The sequence below is a fragment of the Hemiscyllium ocellatum genome, chromosome 8 (assembly GCF_020745735.1).
Source record: "Hemiscyllium ocellatum isolate sHemOce1 chromosome 8, sHemOce1.pat.X.cur, whole genome shotgun sequence".
Lineage (NCBI taxonomy): Eukaryota > Metazoa > Chordata > Chondrichthyes > Orectolobiformes > Hemiscylliidae > Hemiscyllium > Hemiscyllium ocellatum.
The window spans coordinates 23636811-23660469 of record NC_083408.1 but is presented as its reverse complement, the minus strand read 5'-3'; the positions used below and the strand labels follow the sequence as shown (position 1 = coordinate 23660469).

At 43.2% G+C, this 23659-nt stretch overlaps 1 protein-coding gene across 1 annotated transcript in view; it reads right to left on the bottom strand.

The window, feature by feature from the left end:
• Positions 1–23659, bottom strand: part of cdan1 (codanin 1) — a 127924-nt gene that overhangs the window by 36734 nt on the left and 67531 nt on the right. Inside the window, exons 14-17 of the mRNA XM_060828285.1 lie at positions 18889–19055; positions 15788–15869; positions 14869–14949; positions 115–169 (exon numbers count right to left, since the gene is read on the bottom strand). Coding sequence (XP_060684268.1) covers positions 115–169; positions 14869–14949; positions 15788–15869; positions 18889–19055 — 385 coding nt within the window. The remainder of the gene's footprint in view (positions 1–114; positions 170–14868; positions 14950–15787; positions 15870–18888; positions 19056–23659) is intronic.

The following is a 23659-nucleotide window of genomic DNA, read 5'->3' as shown; positions in this document are numbered from 1 at the left end:
CCAAAATCAATTCCAGATGTGCAGTAGCAGACAGATCAAACAAATATCTATATAATTTTCTATCTTTAGCACCACCTCCTCTAACCCATCTTCCGATGTTGAGAACATACTCACTCAGATAAGGACAGCAAAGATATAGCAGTTGTTGGTCAACCAGTGGGATGGAATCCTGTAAAAGGAAAAGCACACACCATGCTCAGTCTAACTTGATACATTTCTTGGATATGGACCTCTATTATAAATTACGCTGCTCAGGGTGAAATCATATGCTTGCATCTTTAATGCAGCAAACCAACTGGACTTCACTGTATGTCTGTAACTTCCCCATTTCAACCAAGACCTGTGAAGACAAATGGATGGATGCTTTCCCAACAGGGAAGTGTAAATAATTCCAAACATTAATACAGCTGCAATATTGTTTTGAAAATAGGTCTTTTTGTTGTCCATTTGGCTTATTATAACACCAATTATTGAGAATCCACAAACAGAATAGACTCAAGTTCTTTCTTTAAATATTATAAACAAATTAATATTTATATTAAAAAGGCTGATGCAACAGCATGCCAAAAATTGACTGATATTACAACAGAGAGATGGGAGAACATTGCACTGTCAGCATTTGCTCAGGAACCATCTTCTTGGGGTGGGCCTACAGGGTGTAGGTACACCTACAGCATTAATGGTCCTAGAATTCTAAGATTTTTGACATAAAGACAGTGAAGATATAGCAATATAGCTCCAGTTCAGGACTGTATTTGGCATGGTGGTGTCACTTGCAGATGGAGTTTCCATCTGCACTCTGTTCTTCTTGGTGGTAGACAACTCAGCTTAAGAAGGTGCTGTCAAAGTCGTCTTCACAAGTTGCTACCGTACGTGCTTTTGATAGCAGAGATGAAGGGAGTGAATTGTTCATGTTATGAATCTTTTACCAATCAAATTCTGGAGGTTGCCAATATTGTTGTTTGAGTGTTGTTGGAAGCCATGCATTCTTCTGACTAGTGGCCTGGGAGGTGAATAGGATTTTGGGGAGTAGAGCAAATTATTCACCACAGAATTCAGAACTTCTAGTTTCTCTTTGCAACAATGATATTTGTGTCATTGAGTCATACAGCACGGAAATAGACCCTTCTGTCCAACTCGTCCATGCCCACCAGATATCCCAAACCAATCTAGTCCCACCTGCCAGCACCCGGCCCATATCCCTCCAAACCCTTCCTATTCATATACCCATCCAGATGCCTTTTAAATATTGCAATTGTACTAATCTCCACCGCTTCCTCTAGCAGCTCATTCTATGCACGTAATCGCCCTTTGCATGAAGAAGTTGCCCTTTAGGTCTCTTTAATACCTTTCCCCTCTCACCATAAACCTATGGCCTCTAGTTCTGGACTTCCCCACCCCAGGGAAAAGACGTTTTGCTCAGTTTGGTTGTGTTTCTGTTCAATGCTGACCTTTAGGATTTTGATGATGGGAGATTTGGTTATGGTAATGCTGTTGAATGTCGATGGAAGATCACCAATACTTTCAGTTGTGATAGAAATTGGCATTGTTTTGTTCTTGTGTAACACAAATGTTACTAGCCAAGCTTGAATGGTGCCCACTGAACCAATCTGATCCCACATGCAATATGAGCTGAATTGTGAATGGAATTGACAGCTGTGCAATCATCGAGCATCTCCATTTCTAAATTTATGACTTTATGACGGATGGAGTTTTATTGATGAAGCAGCTCAAATGGTTAAACCTAGGTCACTAATCTCCAGCAACATTAGCCATCTTCCTTTGTATTTTGGTATTGCTTCAACCACTTAGAGAATACTCCTCAATTCCCCATGACTTACTAATGGTCATGAATGCTATCTTGCAGTCTGGGTAATGCAAGACCTCCATGAAAACATCCAGACCTCCAAACAGTACTCAGTTCTGAATAATGATCAAAGTGATGTTTCATCTGACAAATACAGCCAGAGTCAAGCTTATGGCACCATGGGCAGCTCAGCTGTTCAGTGAAGTGTACAAGGAAAACTGGAAGCACAGCAATGAAAGGTGATCAACAGTTAGGGGTTAGATAGGTGTTGCTGGAGACATGTCTCTTCTGTTTGATGCAGGGCCAAGGATGTCTTTGAGTAGCTGTAGAACAGTCTGACAGGGGAGGGCAACCAGCTAGGAATGGTGGTCCATATTGACATGGGCAGAAAGGAGGTTATGGCTCTGCTAGATAGAAAACTAGCAAATAGGAACTCAGGAGTACTAATCTTCAGATTACTACAAATGGCACAGACAAGTGGATGCAGGTAAGCAGATGAAGAAAATGGTTGGAAAGATGGTATAAGAAGGAAAACATTAGAGTCTGGGGCCAGTTCTCAGGAAGTTGGAATCTGTGTAGGCTGGACAGTTTGCATCTGAATAGAGCTAGGATAGTGTTCCAGAGGGTTGCTTGTTAGTGCAATTGTAGGGGTTTGAACAAACTTGGCAGGTAGAAAGGGAGACAGATCACAACAAAATAAGGCAAAATAAATTAATAGGCAAGACCAGAGCAAGGAAGAAAGTAATAAAGTTTAAAATCAGGATTTCTATGCATGCCTGTGAACGTGCACAATAATCAAATAATATTGAAGAGTTACAAATTATGCTGATTTGGCTATAACCAGATATTTGAGTCAAAAAAGGGCAGGACTGGAAGAGATGCATCAGGTGATACTGAGGCAAATGGGTGTGGAACTTTGGGAGGCACTGGCCATAATTTTCCAGTCTTAGCATTAGAGGTGATGCCAGAGGAGTGGAGAATTGCAAACATCATATTTTTTTTGAAGAAGCATGTAAAGATAGGCAAAGATCAACTTCAGTGATGTGGGAAATTCTAGAAGCAATAATTAATAGTCACAAAAACATCTGCATAATAATTAAACAACAAAGCATGGATTAAGGGAAAATAACGTTGAACTAACTTCTTTGAATATCCTGAAGAGGTAACAGAGGGTTGACAAGGGTAATATGGTTATTGTGGTAAACGTGAACTTCCAGGAGGTATCTGATATATCTGTTACACAGCAAACTATTGGCAGAGTTATAGGTCATGGAATAAAAGGGACAGCAACAACATGAATACAAATTTTGCCATGTGACAGATAAGGACAGTACTGGATGACTTGTGTTTTTCAAGCTGGAGAGAATAGACAGTGGAATTTACCAGGGGTCAGTTATGGGACTCTTGCCTTTCCTGATAATTATCAGTAATGTAAGCTTTGTGCACAGGGCACAATCTCAAAATTGACAGTTAACACAAAATTTAGAAGCACTGCCAACTAGGAGGAGGAAAATGCAGAACTTCAAAAGAACAGACAGATTGGTGGAATTGACTGACAGATGGCAGATGAAATTTAAGGCAGAGAAGTGTCAAGCAATTTATTAGATAAGAAGAACACGAAGACACAATACAAAATAAAGAAAATAAATCTAAAGTGAATGCAAAAGTAGATGAATCTGGGAGTATACATGCATAAATCATTGAAGGTGGCAGGCCAGGTTGATCAAGCAGTCAATAAAATATACAGTACCTAGACTTCATTAATATGGGTGTAGAGCATAAGAACAAGGATGCTTGTCATATCCGCCACAAGTTCACCGGTACCTCCACACACATCATCTATTGCATCCGCTGCATCCGATGTGGCCTCCTCTATATTGGGGAGACAGGCCGCTTACTTGCGGAACGCTTCAGAGAACACCTCTGGGCCGCACGGACCAACCAACCCAACCACCTCGTGGCTCAACACTTTAACTCTCCCTCCCACTCCACCGAGGACATGCAGGTCCTTGGACTCCTCCACCGGCAGAACATAACAACACGACGGCTGGAGGAGGAGCGCCTCATCTTCCGCCTGGGAACCCTCCAACCACAAGGTATGAATTCAGATTTCTCCAGTTTCCTCATTTCCCCTCCCCCCACCTTGTTTCAGTCGGTTCCCTCAACTCAGCACCGCCCTCCTAACCTGCAATCTCCTTACTGACCTCTCCGCCCCCACCCCACTCCGGCCTATCACCCTCACCTTTACCTCCTTCCACCTATCCCACCTCCATCGCCCCTCCCCCAAGTCCCTCCTCCCTACCTTTTATCTTAGCCTGCTTGGCTACTCTCTCTCATTCCTGATGAAGGGCTTATGCTCGAATTCCCTATTCCTGAGATGCTGCCTAACCTGCTGTGCTTTAACCAGCAACACATTTTCAGCTGTGATCTCCAGCATCTGCAGACCTCATTTTGAACTTGATAAGGCACTGGTTTGACCTCAGCTGGAACAATGCATTCTGGACACCACACTTTAAGAACATGAAAGTAACACAGAGGATGAGAAGATTCACAAGGACAAATCTAGGGATGAAGAATTTCAGTTACGCAGGTTGGAGAAGTTACGACTGCTTTCTTTGGAGAAGCGAAAGTTGAAAACTGAGCTGTTCAAATTCAAGAGGGGTCTGCATGAATAGTTAGAGACAAACCGTTCCACTCTTGAAAGGATTGAGTAAGAGAGGACGCAGCTTTAAAATAATTGGCAAAAGAAGCAAATGCGAGAAAAAAGATCATCACAGTGAGTAGTTTTTGTCCAGAATGGACTGCTGAAAACGTGGTGGAGGCAACTTCAATTGAGACAATCAAAAGGAGAACTAGGTTATCACCTAAAAATGATAAATGTGCAGGATTAGAGACAGAAAACAGGAAAATAGCACAAAGTGAAATGCAGGGACATGGGCTGGACAGTCCTTGCTCTGCTGTGACTTAAATCCTCATCTTCAACTTATTAGCTGAGGCCTCTGGATAATGAGCCCACTATGCTAACTATTCATATGGCATTGTTGTCCACATTTCCTGGAGTTCCTCCATCTTAATTGCATTGAGCAGGTGAGGAATGGAAGACACGACCAGCAAAAGGTTGAACTTGGGTAGGAAAGGCTCAAAGAATGGTCCTTGACAGCGTCTAACCAGGACCTGCATCGTGAAATAATACGCAACTTGAAATAGACTGTGCTTCTGGGACATTGACAATTCAGCAATGATTTAATATTACATATCTCATTATCTGTTTACTTCTGGGGAGAATGAGAAACTATTTGTCTTTTAGAGTGCAGCTTATGGAATGATGGCAATGTTATGCAGTCAGGTCTACAATCTATTGTTTTGCATACTTGAAGATTCCAAAATGCATTGGATATACCTATATAATTTTATGACATGGAGAAAGACAGCCAAACCAAATCAGGAGAAAGTAAGGACTGAAGATGCTGGAGAGTCAGAGTTGAAAGCGTGGCATTAGAAAAGCACAGGTCAGGCAGCATCTCGGAAGCAGGAGAGTCAACATTTTGGGCATAAGTCCTTTTAAAGGAATGTGGAGGGGAAAAGGGGGCTGAGAGCAAGCTAAGTGGGGAGGCAATAGGTGGATGCAGAGGGGATAACTGTGATAGGTTGATGGATGAACAGGTGGAAGGAAGATGGACAGATTAAGAGGGCAGTGTCCAGTTGGAGGGTTGGATGTGGGATGAGGTGGGCAGAGGGGAGATTTGGAAACTGGTGAAGTCAATGTTGGTTGGAGGGTCCCAAGGTGAAAGATGTCCTTCCTCTAGTTGGCAGGTGAGTTTGGTTTGGCGGTGGAGGGAGCCCAGGACTTGCAATGTCACTGGGGGAGGGGGAGTTGAAGTGGTTGGTCACAGGGCGGTGGGATGGTTTGGTGCATGAACCTCCTTGCTAGTTGGCTTCCTGTCTCCCTCATGTAGAAGAGAACACACCAAGAATAATAGATGCAGTAGATGAGATGGGTGGATTTGCAGGAAAATCTCAAATGGATTCGAAATTTCCTTTAGGGCCTTGGACTGAGATGAGGGCACAGGTTTTACACCTCGTGTGTTGGCGAGGAAAGGTGTTGGGTGTGGAGGGGGTTGCAGGCCTAACAAGGGAGTCACAGAGGGAAACTCCCCTATGTACGTTCCATTGAGATCATTCCCTCCACATCTCCTTCGTTAGGTCCACGCCCCCAAACCAATCCACCTCATCTACTGCGTCCATTGCTCTCAATGTCTCCTTTACATGGGGGAGACAGGACGCCACTTGCGGTGCAGTTCAGGGCACATGTCTGGCGCACACACACACTGAACAACCCTACCGCCATGTGGCTGAACACTTCAAATCCCCCTCCCACTCTGCTGAGGACATGCAAGTCCTGGGCCTCGTCCACCACCAAACTCTAGCCACCCAACGCCAGAAGGAAGAACGCCTCATCTTCTGCATTGGAACCCTCCAATCACATGAAATTAATGTCAGTTTCACCACTTTCTTCATTTCCTCTCCCACCCCACCCTCGCCATCTTATCCCAGATCCAACCTCCCAACTCCGCACCACCCTCTTGAACTGTCCTACCTGTCTATCTTCCTTCCAGCCTATCCACTCCACCCTCCTCTCTGACCTATCACCATCACACCCCACCTTCATCTAATTATCGCATTCCTAACTAACTTTCTCCCAACCCCACCCCACACCCCTCTCCCCCATTTATCTCTCAGCGCCCTTGAGACACTCCTTCATTCCTGATGAAGAGCCCATGATCGAAACATCAACTCTCCTGCTCCTCAGATGCTGCCTTTTATCCAGCACCACACTTTTCAATATGGATGGTAATGGAATAATATAAGTCAGATGGGCTTCAGACAGGTTTCACAGGTCAGTGCAACATTGAGGGCTGAAGGGCCTGCACTGCGCTTTGTTCTATTAATGCACAGTGCCAGTCTCTGCAAATAATCAGTTCCACACACTGGTTTAAACCTTAAACAAATAACATTGCAACTTATTGATGTAACAACTTTAGCAGAGTAAAATTAAACAAATTATCGTTCAAACTCAAAAAACCTTTCTTTAAAGCCCCATTCACACAAACAAACAAACAGGATTGTGGGAAAAAGAAAACAAAATTTTCTTAATAGTTTTCATGATACATGGTTCCACAGGCATAGATGACGGTTCTTTGGTTGATTATCTGAAGATGTCGGAGGGAGAAAGTGAGGACTGCAGATGCTGGAGATCAGAGTCAAGAGTGCGGTGCTGGAAAAGCACATCAGGTCAGGCAGCATTCAAGGAGCTTGAGAATCGACATCTCAGGCATAAGCCCTCCCTGATGAAGGGCTTAAGCCCAAAATGCGATTCTTCTGCTCCTCAGATACTGCCTGACCTGATGTGCTTTTCCAGCACCACAGTCTCGTATCTGAAGATGTTGATCAGGGTTACCTTTACAGTTCATTCAGATAAAGGCAGCAATACTTAGAACTCAGTTTTCAATTCTCTGAACTTCCAAGAACTTTTCATGGGAGATTAAGTGGGGAGCTCTCAAATCTTCATGCTGTCACATAAACTGCCAGATTCCTCTTTATTGTTACAGAAAATCAATTCAAACTCTGGCCACTCCCTGACAGATTAACCAGCTCCTCCACAGGTCCCAGTTACCATTCAAACATCTCCATCTGCTTCAGCGCAAGGTCTTTCCAGGCTTGCTGGAACCAATTCCCAGGTACTGACCTCACTAATAGCCAATTTCTGTGGTCTATTTAAACATCATGCTTTTATCTGCCGATGAAGCATCTGCAGATCAGGAACCAACCTGCAATAAACTGCCAGGCCTGGCCTCATGAATAAACAAAAGCATGTTTGGTCTTTTTTCATTTTACCTACAGTCCAGAAGCCATTTTTAGCTGTCAATTCCCAGTTAATGGCTCCAAAGCAAAATTAGAGTAATAGTCATCCAGTCAGAGATGTACAGCACGGAAACCGACCCTTCGGTCCAACTCACCCATACCGATCAAATATCCTAACCTAATCTAGTCCCATTTGCCAGCACTTAACCCATAGCTCTCCAAACCCTTCCGGTTCATATACCCATCCAGATGCCTTTTAAATATTGTAATCATAGCACCGTCCATCACTTCCTCCAGCAGCTCATTCCATACATGCACCACCCATTGTGTTAAAAAGAACTTTAGTTCCTTTTTAAATTTTTCCCCTCTCACCCTAAACTTATGCCCTCTAGTTCTGGGCTCTCCCACCCCAGGGAAAAGACCTTGTCTATATACCCTATCCACAACTCTCATGACTTGATAAACCTCTATAAGGTCACCCTTCAGCCTCCGATGCTCAGGGAGGTCGCAGCTTATTCAGACTCTCCCCATAGCTCAAACTCTCCAGCCCTGGTAACATCCTTATAAATCTTTTCTGAACCCTTTCAAGTTTCATAACATCATTCCAATAGGAAGGAGACCAGAAATGAATGTAATATTCCAAAAATGGTCACACAATGTCCACAACATGACCTCCCAATTCTTATACTTAGTGCTCTGACTAATAAAGGAAAACATATCAAACACCTTCTTCACTACCCTATCTATCTACCTGCAACACCACTTTCAAAAAGCTATGAACCTGTACACCAAGGTCTCTTTGTTCTGCAACACTCCCAGGACATTACCCTTAAGTATATAAGTCCTGCCCTAATTTGCTTTTCCAAAATGCAGCACCTCACATTTATCTAAATTAAACTCTATCTGCCACTCTTTGGCCCATTGGCCTATCTGATCAAGATCCTATTGTACTCTGAGGTAACCTTCTTCGTTGTCCACTACACCTTCAATGTTGGTGTTTATATACCTCCAACGTTCACATCTAAATCATTTATAAAAATGACAAAAAGCAGTGGATCCAGCACCAATCCTTGTGGCACTCCACTGGTCACAGGGCTCCAATATGAAAGAAGATCCTCTACCAACACCCTTTGTCTTCTACCTTTGAGCCAGTTCTGTATCCAAGTGGTTAGCTCTCCCTGTATTCCACGTGAGCTAACCTTGCTAACCAGTCTACCATGAGGAACCTTGTTGAACGCCTGACTAAAAGCCATGGAGATCACACCCACCCCTCTCTGCCTTCATCAATCACCTTCATTACTTCTTCAAAAAAACTCAATCAGGTTAGTGAGACAATTTCCCTCTCACAAAGCCATGTTGACTATCCTTAATCAGTCCTTGCTTTTCCACATCTGGCTGTGATCTACATGGATTCAAGTAAGGCGTTCAACAAGGTTCCTCATGGTAGACTGGCATCACGTTAGCCAATCTCCAGTCTTCTGACACCTCATCTGTGACTATCAATGATCCAAGTATCTCAGCAAGGAGCCCAGAAATCACTTCACTAGCTTTGTACAGGGTTCTAGGTTACATCTGATCAGGTCCAGGGGATGTATCCACCTTTATGCATTTCAAGACATCCAACACCACCACCTCTGTATTATGACATTTTTCAAGACGTCATCACTTGTCGCCCCACATTTTAGATCTTCCATGTCCTCCACAGTAAACACTGATGCAAAATATTCGAGTAAAAAGTGAGGTCTGCAGATACTGGAGATCAGAGCTGAAAATGTGTTGCTGGTTAAAGCACAGCAGGTCAGGCAGCATCCAAGGAACAGGAAATTCGACGTTTCGGGCCAGAGCCTGATGAAGGGCTCTGGCCTGAAACGTCGAATTTCCTGTTCCTCGGATGCTGCCTGACCTGCTGTGCTTTAACCAGCAACACATTTTCAGCACTGATGCAAAATACTCAATAAGAATCTCCACCATCTCCTGCAGTCTCACACCTATGCTGTCTTGTTGATGTTTGATGGGTCCTATTTTCTCCCTAGTTACCCTTTTGTCCTTAATATATTTATAGAATCTTTTTGGATTCTCCTTAACCACATTTACCAAAGCTATTTTGAGTCCCCTTTTTGCCCTCCTGATTTCCATCTTAAGTAAATTTCTACTGCCTATACACTATCTAAGGATTCACTCAATCTTTGCTATCTATATCTGACACATTAGAATGATTAGAATCCCTACAGTGTGGAAACAGGCACCTGGAGCAAACTCACGCAGACATGGGGAGAATATGCAAGCTCTACACAGACATTTGCCTGAGACAGGAATGGAACTCGGGTCACTGCCGCTGTGAGGTAGCAGTGCTAACCACTGAGCCACTGCGCTGCCCCACTGTGCTTCCACCTTTTTCTTAACCAAACCCTCAATTTCTCTAGTTATCCAACATTCCCTCCACTGACCAGGCTTTCCTTTCACCCTAACAGGGTGAACTCCCTGGACTCTCGTTATCTCATTTCTGAAGGCTTCCATCTTCCAGCCATCCCTTTACCTTCAAACATCCGCACCCAATCAACTTTTGAAAGTTCTTGCCTAATACCATCAAAATTGACCTTCCTCCCATTTAGAGCTGAAAATGTGTTGCTGGTTAAAGCGCAGCAGGTCAGGCAGCATCCAAGGAACAGGAAATTCGACGTTTTCGGGCAAAAGCCCTTCATCAGGAATGAGGAAAATGTGTCCAGCAGGCTAAGATAAAAGGTAGGGAGGAGGGACTTGGGGGAGGGGCGATGGAGATGCGATAGGTGGAAGGAGGTTAAGGTGAGGGTGATAGGCCGGAGTAGGGTGGGGGCGGAGAGGTCAGGAAAAAAATTGCAGGTTAGGAGGGCGGTGCTGAGTTCGAGGGAACCGACTGAGACAAGGTGGGGGGGTGGGGGGGAGGGGAAATAAGGAAACTGGAGAAATCTGAGTTCATCCCTTGTGGTTGGAGGGTTCCCAGGCGGAAGATGAGGCGCTCTTCCTCCAACCGTTGTGTTGTTATGTTCTGCCGATGGAGGAGTCCAAGGACCTGCATGTCCTCGGTGAAGTGGGAGGGAGAGTTAAAGTGTTGAGCCACGGGGTGGTTGGGTTGGTTGGTCCGGGCGTCCCAGAGGTGTTCCCAGAAGCGTTCCGCAAGTAGGCGGCCCGTCTCCCCAATATAGAGGAGGCCACATCGGGTGCAGCGGATGCAATAGATGATGTGTGTAGAGGTGCAGGTGAATTTGTGGCGGATATGGAAGGATCCCTTGGGGCCTTGGAGAGAGGTAAGGGAGGAGGTGTGGGCACAAGTTTTGCATTTCCTGCGGTTTCAGGGGAAGGTGCCGGGAGTGGAGGTTGGGTTGGTGGGGGGTGTGGACCTGACGAGGGAGTCACGAAGGGAGTGGTCTTTGCGGAACGCTGATAGGGGAGGGGAGGGAAATATATCCCTGGTGGTGGGGTCCGTTTGGAGGTGGCGGAAATGACGGCAGATGATACGCTGTATACGGAGGTTGGTGGGGTGGTAGGTGAGAACCAGTGGGGTTCTGTCCTGGTGGCGGTTGGGGGGGGGGGGGGGGGGGGGGGGCGGGGCTCAAGGGCAGAGGAGCGGGAAGTGGAGGAGATGCGGTGGAGGGCATCGTCGATCACGTCTGGGGGGAATCTGCGGTCTTTGAAGAAGGAGGCCATCTGGGTTGTTCGGTATTGGAACTGGTCCTCCTGGGAGCAGATGCGGCGGAGACGAAGGAATTGGGAATATGGGATGGCGATTTTACAAGGGGCAGGGTGGGAGGTGGTGTAGTCCAGGTAGCTGTGGGAGTCAATCGGTTTATAGTAGATGTCTGTGTTGATTTGGTCGCATGAGATAGAAATGGAAAAGTCTAGGAAGGGGAGGGAGGAGTCTGAGACAGTCCAGGTGAATTTGAGGTCGGGATGGAAGGTGTTGGTAAAGTTGATGAACTGTTCAACCTCCTCGTGGGAGCACGAGGCAGCGCCGATACAGTCATCGATGTAGCGGAGGAAAAGGTGGGGAGTGGTGCCAGTGTAGAAGAGCGCCTCATCTTCTGCCTAGGAACCCTCCAACCACAAGGATGAATTCAGATTTCTCCAGTTTCCTCATTTCCCCTCCCCCCACCTTGTCTCAGTCAAATTCCTCGAACTCAGCACCGCCTTCCTAACCTGCAATCTTCTTCCTGACCTCTCTGCCCCCACCTCCACTCTGGCCTATCACCCTCACCTTGACCTACTTCCAAATATCGCATTTCCAACGCCCCTCCCCCAAATCCTCCCTACCTTTCATCTTAGCCTGCTGGACACACTTTCCTCATTCCTGAAGAAGGGCTCATGCCCGATATGTCGACTCTCCTGCTCCTTGGATGCTACCTGAGCTGCTGCGCTTTTCCAGCAACACATTTTCAGCACATTAAGCTGCCAGTCCTGTCCATCCCTGAGCCACATCTTTGTAATAGCTATGATATACTAGTCCCATATTCCTAGCCATGCCCTGAGTTTATCTGCTTTCTCTACTGGGTCTCTTGCATTGAAATAAATGCAGTTTAATTTATCAGTCCTATCTCATTCTCTGCTTTGTTCTTGCCTGCCCTGACTGTTTGATTCACTCCTTTTCTCAGATTGATCTCTCTCCCTCAGTATCTCTCAGGGTCCCATATCGCCCTCAACCCCCCAATCTTACTAGTTTGAATCCTCCCAAGCAGCTCAAGCAAATCTCCCTGGTAGTATATTATAGCCCCACTCCAATTTTGGTGCAATTCATCCTTCTTGTACAGGTCACTTTTACCCCAGAACAGATTCCAATGATCCAGAAATGGGAACTCTTCTTCCTGCACTAGCTCCTCAGCCACATATTCATCTGCTCAATCCTCTTATACCTACCCTCACCACCTCGGAGCTTTGGGAGACATCCAGATATTACTATCCTCAAGGAACTCCTTTATAATTCCTGCCTGTTTATATTCTCCCTTCAGAATCTCATCTTTTTCCTTTCCAACATTATTAGTTCCAATATGCACAACATACTCCTGCTGGTTCCTTTCCCCTTTGAGAACATTCTGTACCCTTTCAGAGATATCTTTGATCCTGGCACCAAGGGAGGCAACATACTCGCTAATTTCTCACTGCTGTGCCTCTCATTACAGAGTCCCCTATAACAACTGATCGCTTGGAACCTGATGTACCCTTTGTTACAAGAGAGCCATTCTCAGTACTAGAGCCTTGGCTGTTTGTGCTACACTCCCCTGAGCCCATCACTCCCACATTTTTCAAACAGCATACTTGTTTGAGATATGGATAACCTACCTACCTCCCTCCCTATACCAACTTTTCTGCAGGAAATCCAACTATCTTGGGCGACTGTCTGGGCGGAGTTTGCACATTCTCCCTGTATTTGTGTGGATTTCCTCCGGGTGCTCCAGTTTCCTCTCACAGTCCAAAGATGTACTGATTATGTGAACTGGCCATGCTAAATTGCCTGTGGTGTTCGGGGATGTGTAGGTTAGGGGCATTGGTCAGTGGAAATATGAAGTAATAGGGTAAGGGAATGGGTCTGGGTGGGATATTCTTCAAAGGGTCGGTGTGGACTTGTTGGGCCAAATGGCCTGTTTCCAGACAGTAGGATTGTATGATACCCAACTGTATTTGTGGGTTTTTTTTCTCCCTTTCTATACCTGCCATCCATCACATCACTAGCTCCTGTAAATTCCTCAATGCCTCTAACTGCCACTCCAACCGATTCATGCAATTTGATAGGATTCGCAACCAACCACACTTACTGCCAACATAATCATCAGCAACATAAAAACTCTCCCTAATCTCTCACATCTGACAGGAAGAGCACATCACTTTAATAAAGGCCATCTTTGCCTCTTAATCTACAGACCGAGAAAATAGCACCATCTTATTGTTCTAAAAAGCACTCTCCAGGCTAACTTCGTACCTATGCTTTATATTTTTAAAATTTAATCAAAAGACATATCAATAAAACAAAATCAAAAGTGAACCTACTCTATTCACTATGGCAGATTTACAGCAATGTTATACTTAAAAACTATGCACTTAGCTTCTCCCATGCTGTGAGCTCTCCTACACAGGTTCCTCCAAGGTCAGCTGTGAATTTCGCTATTTGTTAATTTTTTTCTAGACAGGCTCCAATCTCCAGAGATATTTGAACTCAAACAGCAAAGGCAGCAAATGTGTAGATTCACTGCTATGTCCAACAGCAGTATCACCTCCTTTCTCTGGCCATGTGGTCTCTGCCTTTGTCTGTCTTCCTCCTTTTTGAAGTGCTGTTGTTTTGATTGCTTTTCTCTCCTCAAACTTCCAATACAATGCAACAGCATATAAAACAGTAATTGCTGCACATGGAATTCAAGGAAATCACCTCCATAATCTAAAATACCTCAAAAAAGGAGTAGCTCTTACAGCCACATTTTTTCCCATCCTCCATCTTGGATTACCTTGATAAAAAGAACAAACTAAAAGTAATGAAAAACTAACAAGGGCTCTAACAATAGCTATACTTAGAATTGTGCACTGACACTTTAAATTGCTTTACATAAATAAAGTAATAAGTAGAATGGAGTAGCTAAAAAGGTCAAGTGAGGGAACATTCAGAAGAAAAAAAATTGAGGTGCGAGGTTGAACAACTGAAAGGCATTAGAGTTTGGAAGCATATGGTCACACTCTCAAGTGCAAGCAAGAGTCCAACATGTATGGAATTAGGGTTAAGATGTGAGGTCATCAGCATTAAAGAATATGCTCATAAAAGATTTTATTCCTTTCTGTACACCATCTTCAGTCTTATGCAGAGTATAGGTCCTGAGCAACCAAGTGGCCTTATTTCAGTCTTATTCTTTGGAAACTTGAATGAATTGGCAGGCTATTCTGCTACACCCAATGCAGCTTTCATATAACATCTTGCACAAACTGTCTACTGCACTGGCTAATTAGTAGCTCTCCACCCCAGTATTATTCCAAAGGCCCAATATTACTAAACACATTGACAATCAAATAACAACCAGCTGCACTGAATGATTTTGCATTGCATAGCTTTTACCAGAGACATGGAGACCTCATACCAATCTGATAATAAAACAATAACTTTAAAGGAAATTTCAACTATGAACTGAACAGCGCTTCGATGAAACAGTGGAAAAAAACATTCAACACCTGCCTCACATATGACTTACCAATCCTTGGTCTGATACTTTTATTTCAAATCCATCAACATTCTCTTCATTAAAGAACATTTCTTCAGGAACTGCTGGAATCTAAAAAAATATCAACAATGAAGTTGAAAATGTGAATTACATATCATATATATATATGTGTCATACCATACTACTTTCAATGGTCAGTTCAACCCCTATTTTTTTCCCATGAACCCAAATCTCTGAAGATTTGCAAAGATTTCGGAACTGGTCATTCCTCCTTTTAGTAAGCACAAATCCATTAAATTAAAGAGTTCAGTAAAATATCATATTGGGGAGCTTTTTGAGGTGTGCTGTTGAGATAAACAAGGCACTAAATCTGAGAGCATTTATTAGGTAGTGATTTCTCCTTTCTGATTCACCTGCAATACCTCTCTTTACTGAAGACATTGCCAGACAAAGGGGCAGTGCTCAGAAGTTTTGTGTTTTCAAATAAACCTGTTGGACTATAATCTTGTTGTCAGGTGACTTTAGACCTTCTCTTTACTAAAGGGAGAAAGACATTTCTGACTGTTTGTTTCAGAAACTTCTCAAAGCTAAGATATTCAGGTTGAGGAAGACACTATTCTTTCTTTTCACACTTACAATTCATTCTTGAGTAGGCCTACACTTATTGCTCATCTCCAGTGATCCTGAAGAACATGTTTGTGAGCTGTCTTTCTCAAACACTTCTGCGTGGTTCAGGTCCTCCCACAGTACCATTTGGAAAAAATAGTCACAATAAACAAAACCTAAAGCAAAGGTTGGCACCTTCAACAATCTCTACCACACACTACAAAATTTACGTTCTACAAACTAATCAAGCATTTGAAGAATCCATTAACTTAAATCCACGAACTGCAGTTTTCAAACTCAAAATCTCAAACTCAATCTTGGTTAACATTTGATAAGTACTTGCCTGGAAAAGCCACCCCAATACAGCAAGAATCAGCAGCTTGTTCAGGAAATTGTCATTTTGCTCACTTGTTAGAACCAAGGATCTGTTTGATGAACCACAGAGTAAGGCCATTTTAACTAAAATATAAACAAATGTGCAGGTACCCTTCTCTCTCTTTGAAACTATTGCACTGTCAAATGTACTAATTAATCATTTGTTCACCAAATGGTCACTAGAACAAGTTCTTGGGTTGAAAATAGTATTTTCTTTTCAACTTACTAATCCACATTCAGTGTTATAGATATTGTTTATCAATGTGTTCAGACATGTTATGACACACTTCTGGAGCAGATGGGATTTACTTTACTCTCAGGGCATTTTCATAGTCACTCATTTATATACAGCGTTCTTATGACCATAGAGGTCTACAGCATAGAAAGAGGCCAATCACATCTATGCTGGTCAAAAGCAACCATCTTACTATTCTAATAACATTTTCTAGCTCTTGGCACATAGCTCTGTATGTCTTAGCATCTCAAGTGCACACTAAATACTTCAAAAATGTTATGAGGATTTCTACATCTACCATCCTTACAGGCAGTGAGTTCTAGATCTCCACCACCTTCTGGGTGAAAAAAAGATTTTCCTCGCATCTCCTCTAAACCTTCTGTTTCTTACCCTAAATCTATTCCACCTGGTTACTGATCTCTCCATCAAGAGGAAAAGTTTATTCTTATCTAGCCTATCCATGCCGTTTTGGTGGCAGAGTAAGCTGCTCCAGCAGGGGCTCCTCTGCTTTGCCCATTCTTTTCTTATTTTTTCTCTCTTTGGTTTCTCCTCTGTGTTCGCTTTTCAACTTTTGATTTGAACTCACCCAAAGGGCAGCGCAGGGAGCAGGTGCTGGAGCAGAGGTTGGGGGCAGGGGGGAGGAGAACAGTCCTGGAGAAAACATTGCTTGGAACAGCTGACAGCCAGTGCAGGACAGACTGAAGGCTTAGGCGGAGCAGGGACAGTTGTTGGACTGGGGTCTGGCATGGGCATCAGACCATGTGGGGAAACGCCTGTGCTGAACTATTGCAATATCTATTTGAAATTTGTTTATCTGAGTGTAACATCTATCCTTTTAACTAAGTATACTGAATCACTATAAAGTAATGCAACTTCTTTTCTTTTTGTCCCCCTTTTCAATATCTAAGAGTACTTGTGTAATCTGTACCTAAGATGGCACCATATGAGGCAACATTGTGAACTTTATCTACTGTATCCCAGTACTTAACTACACATAAAGGATATTCTATTCAATTCATAATTTCATATATCCCAATCATGTTCCCTCTCAATCTCTGCTGCTCTAAGGAAAAACAAATCCCTGTCTGTCAAATTTCTTTTCATAACTGAAACTCTTCAGCCCAAGCAACATGCTGGTAAATCTCCTCTGCACCCTCTCCAGTGCTATCACATTCCTCCTAGCAATGTTGTAGCATTTAAGATCAGCATGTTTGTTGACAGGACTTTTATAATCAAAGTTAGCTAACCAGAGCATCACAAAACATAAAAACCATGGAGTGGTTCAGGTCTGAGGTGGATACGAAAAGGGAACAACCACATTTCCAAAACTGGTAACAGATTAACAAATTATGACACAGCATCCCCTATTTCACTAACCAGCTATCACTGACTGTGTGCCTTGACTGATACATTTGCCTAATTCCTGTCTGTTAAACTGAAGGAATTATTCAGCAATGAAACATGCAAGTCGTCCCAAGGCTATGAAAATTCCAAAAGAACATTTATTCTTTGTTTTTAATGGATGGTAAGGTGATTTTGGGAGGACTAACAAGACAATGGAGTACACATTTTGAAATATATGACCCTAGTACGTACAGAGGATCAAAGAGACCTCAGTGACCAATTCCACAGATCCTTGAAAGCAGTAGGGCAGGGAGATAAAGTGCTTAAGGCGGCATATGAAACACTTGCCTTTATTAGTTGAGGTATTCAAGAGCAAGGAAGTTTTAGTAGAGTTGTACATAATATTACTTGAGAGCTAGAGTACTATGTGTAATTTGGTCATCACGTTGTAAGAATGATATGACTGCCCTGGAGAGGATGCAGAAGCAATTCACTAGGATGGTGCTGGGCTGGAATAATTCAGTTACGGAGAGAGATTTTATGGGCTCTACTGACTCCTTAGAGCATAGGAAGTAATCGGGGATCTGACCGAGGTGTGCAAAATTCTGATGGACACAGACACGCTAATTACGAATAATCTTTTCCCTGTGTAGATGAATCAATGCCAGGGCACACAGTTTTAAGGTAAGGAGGTGAAAGAATCTTACACCCAGAGGGATGCAGATATCTAGAGCTCTCTGGCTAAAAGGGTAGTAGAGGTAGGAACCTTTAGACATCGAAGAATTATTTAGATGAAGACTTCAAACGTAGTAGCATATAAACTCTCCTTGGTTGCAGTCATTTCTGGTTCAAAGCCAGATGACTGCGATTGTTGGAGGTCAATCATCTCAGGGGCCGGACATCACTCCAGGTGCTCCTCAGGGTAGTATCCTATGTCCAATCATCTTCAGCGGCTTCAATGGCAATCACAAGGTCAGATATGAGAAAATTCATTGAAGATTGCACAAAAGTTCAACACCATTTGCAGTGACTCAGAAGTAGTTCATGTCCAAATGTAGCAAAATCTGCACTGCATTCAAATTTGGGCTAAAGTGTTAAGTACTCAGGCGACTGACTGTGTGGAGTTTGCACATTCTCCCTGTGTCTGCATGGGTTTCCTCCGCTTGCTCCGGTTTCCTCCCATGGCCCAAAGATGTGCAGGTCAGGTGAATTGGCCATGCTAAATTGCCCGTAGTGTTAGGTAAAGGGGTAAATGTAGGGGTATGGGTGGGTTGCAATTCATTTCTAAAATACTCCATTTGCTGTCAAAAACTTGTCTTAAAAGGCACCATAGAAACCCAAGTTGTTAACCTTTCATTTGAAGTGGCCCGAGATTTGAATATAATACTATACTGTTACACCATCAATCAGAAACAATAAAAGAGAAATTGGTGGGGTGCTGGGGGCAGGTGAAACAAAATTCTGTACTGCTAGTATCTCCTGACACTTACCTGTATATTTGCAATAAGAGGGTAAACGCACTACGGTAATAATCAAGGAATGGTGCCACATGATCCACCATACTAAGAAACTCAACCACCCAAGGCACAGTGAAAATGATGCGTTGATTTTCAATCGACTTTCTCAGTAATCTGTGTACATCCAGAACAGGTGGACTCTAAGCAGGTAAAGACAAAAAAAGGTAGATCAGCAAATGTTGCGACTGATGTTGAACACACTTACTCTGTCACAAGATGTGATAGGACAATGCTACTGAGGTTTCATCTAGAAGCTTTTCTGATGATGATAGATGGATCTAGGGGCCCAGAGGAGCCATCCCTTCATAACTTACTCAAGTACTTCCTGATTAGATAACTACTCAACGGTTATGATAGTCAACCTGCATTTTTATAGATAAACATTCAAAGGTAGTTCAGAGGCATAATCAGCTCAGTCTGGATTAAAATATTAACAGAGTTAACACAGAACAAAAACAAAATGTAAAAAACAAAACTAATTCTCCCATCATTCAAAGCAAATGTTTCTATTTCTAATCAAAAGGAACATTTCGATTAAAACCCCCACCGCCCCATGGGGTTTAAATCTCCCCACCCACACCATCAAGGACATATAGGTAATGGGCCACCTCCATCGACAAACCCTTACCACCTGATGCCTGGAGGAAGAACATCCCATCTTCTGCCTTGAGACCCTGCACCACACGGGATCAATGTGGATTTCACTAGTTTCCTCATTTCCCCTCCCCCCACCTTAAGCCCGTCCCAACCCTCCAACAAATCACCACCCCCTTGACCAGTCCTACTTGTCCATCTTCCTTCCCACCCATCCGCTCCACCCTCCCCTCCAACCTATCACTTCCACCTGCACCTTCATCTACCCATCATATTCCTATCTACCTTCCCTCCAGTCCCACCCCGTTCCATTTATCTCTCAGCCTCTGTGGCCCACAAGTCTCATTCCTGATGAACGGCCTATACCCAAAAGGTCGATTCTCCTGCTCCTCGGATGCTGCCCTGACTTGCTGTGCTTTTCAGCACCACATTCTCGACTCTGATCTGCAGCATCTGCAGTCCTCACTTTCGCTGAATATTTCTATTACCCTAGTTCTATACACATAATCAAGTACATCTACCTGATACTGCCAGAGTCCCTATTTTTATTTCAGATGGTCAGCATTTAATCACACTTAGCACAAAAGTCAACTATTTAGCTGTGAATATTGTGGCTCCCAATATTCAATCAGTTCAACACCCCCTACTCTTCCCCCTGCAAGTTTATTTCTAAGTGCAGGTTCAATTTCCCTTGGACTTCATTCTTTCCATTCTCATGGACAGTGTGTATTAGGTTGTGTGTTAAAAATCTCTTCCTCAGATTCTGCCTGCATCTTTTGCCCAAACCTTAAATCATTGTCCCCTGCTCCTTGTATCATTAATTGAAATGTCTACCTATTCTAAGGCTGTCATAATCTTGTACACATCTTTCAAATCTCCTTTCAAACTCCTTTACTCCAAGGAGAACACCCAAGTCCTTTTAACTTTACTTTGCAACTAAATGCCCCCGTTCCTTGAACTGTTTTGGCAAGTCTCCTCCCCATTCTATCCAGGACCTTCACATTCTTCTTAAGCACAATAGCAAGAAACGGATATAGTTGTGACCTATGCAGAACTTTATAAATTAGAGTTTCCCTGTTTTTATACCCAAGCCAAAGATCCCATTTACATTGCTAACCACTTTCTGACTACATTGTTGCACCTTTAGATAATAATCATGCAGTTGGCCCTAGTTTCTCTGTTCCTGAGCATTCTGCCAAAATAATCACACTACAGTTCGTTACATTAAATTCCATTTGCCATGTCTCCCCATTCTTCCTTTCAATATCCCGTTGGAGGCAGTTTGCATCATTTTTACTGCTCACCATTCCAAATTTGGTAAGATCAGCACATTTTGAAGTTTTACTCTGTAGTGTAAGAAACAATGCAGCGGTCTCAGCACTGATCATGGGCAAACCACACTGTCTATTACCCTCTACGATCTGTGGTGTCCTTATGCCAATTTTATTTTATCAGACTGGACTCTGACAAACGCTCCCCTCATTCCATAAGCTTCAATTTTACTGATCAGTTTTCTATATAGTGCCATGTCAAATGATTACATGATTATACCATGAAGATTGGTCAGCTCATTTGTCTGAACAGCTAGTTTGTGATGCACAGCGATGCCAATTGCAACTGGCACCATGAAGGTGCCACATTCTCAACCTTGCTAGAGGCATGGTGACCCTCAGCTTAAGCCAATCACCAATTATCTGTAATAAGAGAGCAGCTCTATGATCTTCTGGGACAATGGCAACTTTACAGGCTACATCAACTACATTCTCTCTATCAACATTCTTGGTTATTTCATCAAAAAATGTAACTACTCAAGTACAATCTGCCTTTTAGAAATGTGAACTGGTCCTCCTTAATTAACGCCAAGTGCTTGTTGCTTTTTCCGAAATTATGGATTCCAAAATCTTACCACTACACACGTTAGACGAACTGGCATATAGTTTTTAGTAGCAGATCACGAACTACACATTGACCATTCTTTACTCCTCTGGAAGCTCCACCTATATCACCCCGTCAAGGGAAAGCTTCAAGACTACAATAAAGCCTTTGGCTATCTACACTCCCATTTCTCTTAGCAATCTGGTTGGCAGACCAGAGGGATCAGGTGACTTATCCACTCTAAAGACCAGCCGATTATACAGTACTTTCAATTTTGACACTGTATATTTCTACCACTATCTCTGCTTCTAATGATAATGCCAGATCCTTCCTCCTTAGTGAATATTGATATCAAATATTCTAGCTTTGTCCTGCATCTGTAAGCATACAACACTATTTTCCTCTAACAGGACCCACTACCTCTCATTACTAGCTTTACATGCATTACATAGAACATAACAGCACAGTACAGTCACTTGATGTGCCAACCTGTGAAACCAATCTGAAGCCCATCTTAGATTAGATTAGATTACTTAGTGTGCAAACAGGCCCTTCAACCCAACAAGTCCATACCGGGCTGCCGAAGCGCAACCCACCCAGACCCATTCCCCTACATTTACCCCTTCACCTAACACTACGGGCAATTTAGCATGGCCAATTCACCTAACTCGCACATTTTTGAACTGTGGGAGGAAACCCACACAGACACGGGGAGAATGTGCAAACTCCACACAGTCGCCTGAGGCGGGAATTGAACCCGGGTCTCTGGCGCTGAGAGGCAACAGTGCTAACCACTGTGCCAGCATGCTGCCCACTTACCTATACATTTCCATTTTCATCCATATGACTATCCAGTGACCATTTAAATGCCCTTAAAGTTCACGAGTCTACTATTATTGCAGGCAGTGTGTTCCACGCTCCTCCTACTCTCGGAGTAGAGAAAGTATCTCTGACATCTGTCCTATATCTATCACCTCTCAATTTAAAGCTATGTCCCCTCACGCTAGCCATCACCATCCAAGGAAAAAGGCTCTCACTGTCCAACCTATCTAACCTTCTGATTATCTTTTATGTCTCAATTGAGTCACCTCTCAACCTTCAAGTCCCTCAGCGTTTCCTTGTAAGACGCTCCCTCTATACCAGGCAACATCCTAGCAAATCTACTCTGAACCCTTTCCAAAGCTTCCATATCCTTCTTATAATGCGGTGACCAAATGCAGCCGCACCAGAATTTTGTACAGCTGCAACATGATCTTGTGGCTCTGAAACTCAATCCCTCTATTAATAAAAACCAACACGGGTATGCCTTCTTAACAACCTTGGTGACAACTTTCAGGGATCTATGTATATGGACACTAAGATCTCTCTGCTAATCTACACCACCAAGAATTTTACCATTAGCCCAGTACTCAGCATTCCTGTTGCTCCTTCTGAGGTGAAGCAATGGTTGATGATTTTCAGTTACATTTTGTTAACTGCCATTCTCACATTCTGTCTTTATCAGTCTTACTTTCCCCTTCACCTCTCCTCTCAACCCCTTGTACTGGCCTGGTTCTCATGTGAAGAACTCACCTGATATCCATCATAACCCCTGTCTCGTTTGTCATCAAAGGGGCCTGTTTTTACCTTAAAGTTCACCTTTGTTAGAATGTTCCTAGTCTTTACCTAAAGCACTTTTATCTGTCTGGTCCTTTGAGTTAATTTTATAAACTTGAACCATGCTCATCGAATTTGTGAAAAACATTTTCCCCCTTCCAATCTCCACCGTACTTAAAGATCTTCACCTATTCTCCCTTTACCGTTTTCCCTGCCAGGCTGTGGCTCTACTTTGCCCTGATCTTTATCTTGCTTATCACACTAAAATGAATCCTCTTCCAATTTAGAAGCTATGAGATTGTTCCTTGTCTTTTCCAACACTAATCTAAACTAATCAATGTGTACCCTTGCAGACATTTGGTCGACATCCCCCAGCAATTTTCTAGTTATGGGCAGAAAACATACTGGTGAAAGCAGCTCTGCTGAACGGATCAAGAAATTCTTCCCCTTCCTTATCTTTTATTCCAATATTACCAATTTGGGTAATTTGTTTTTCTCTCTCAATTATTATTCATGCAACCTCAGAATGTGTTTAGTTTTTACGAAAACAAAAAGGAAAATCTGAAGTTTGCAAAGGAGATGGAAAGGGGAAAAGGTGTTTCAAGAATTCGATGATAATGGTTAAGTTTTATAAAATTAACTCAATGTGACCAGACAAGTTACAATCAACACAACGTAT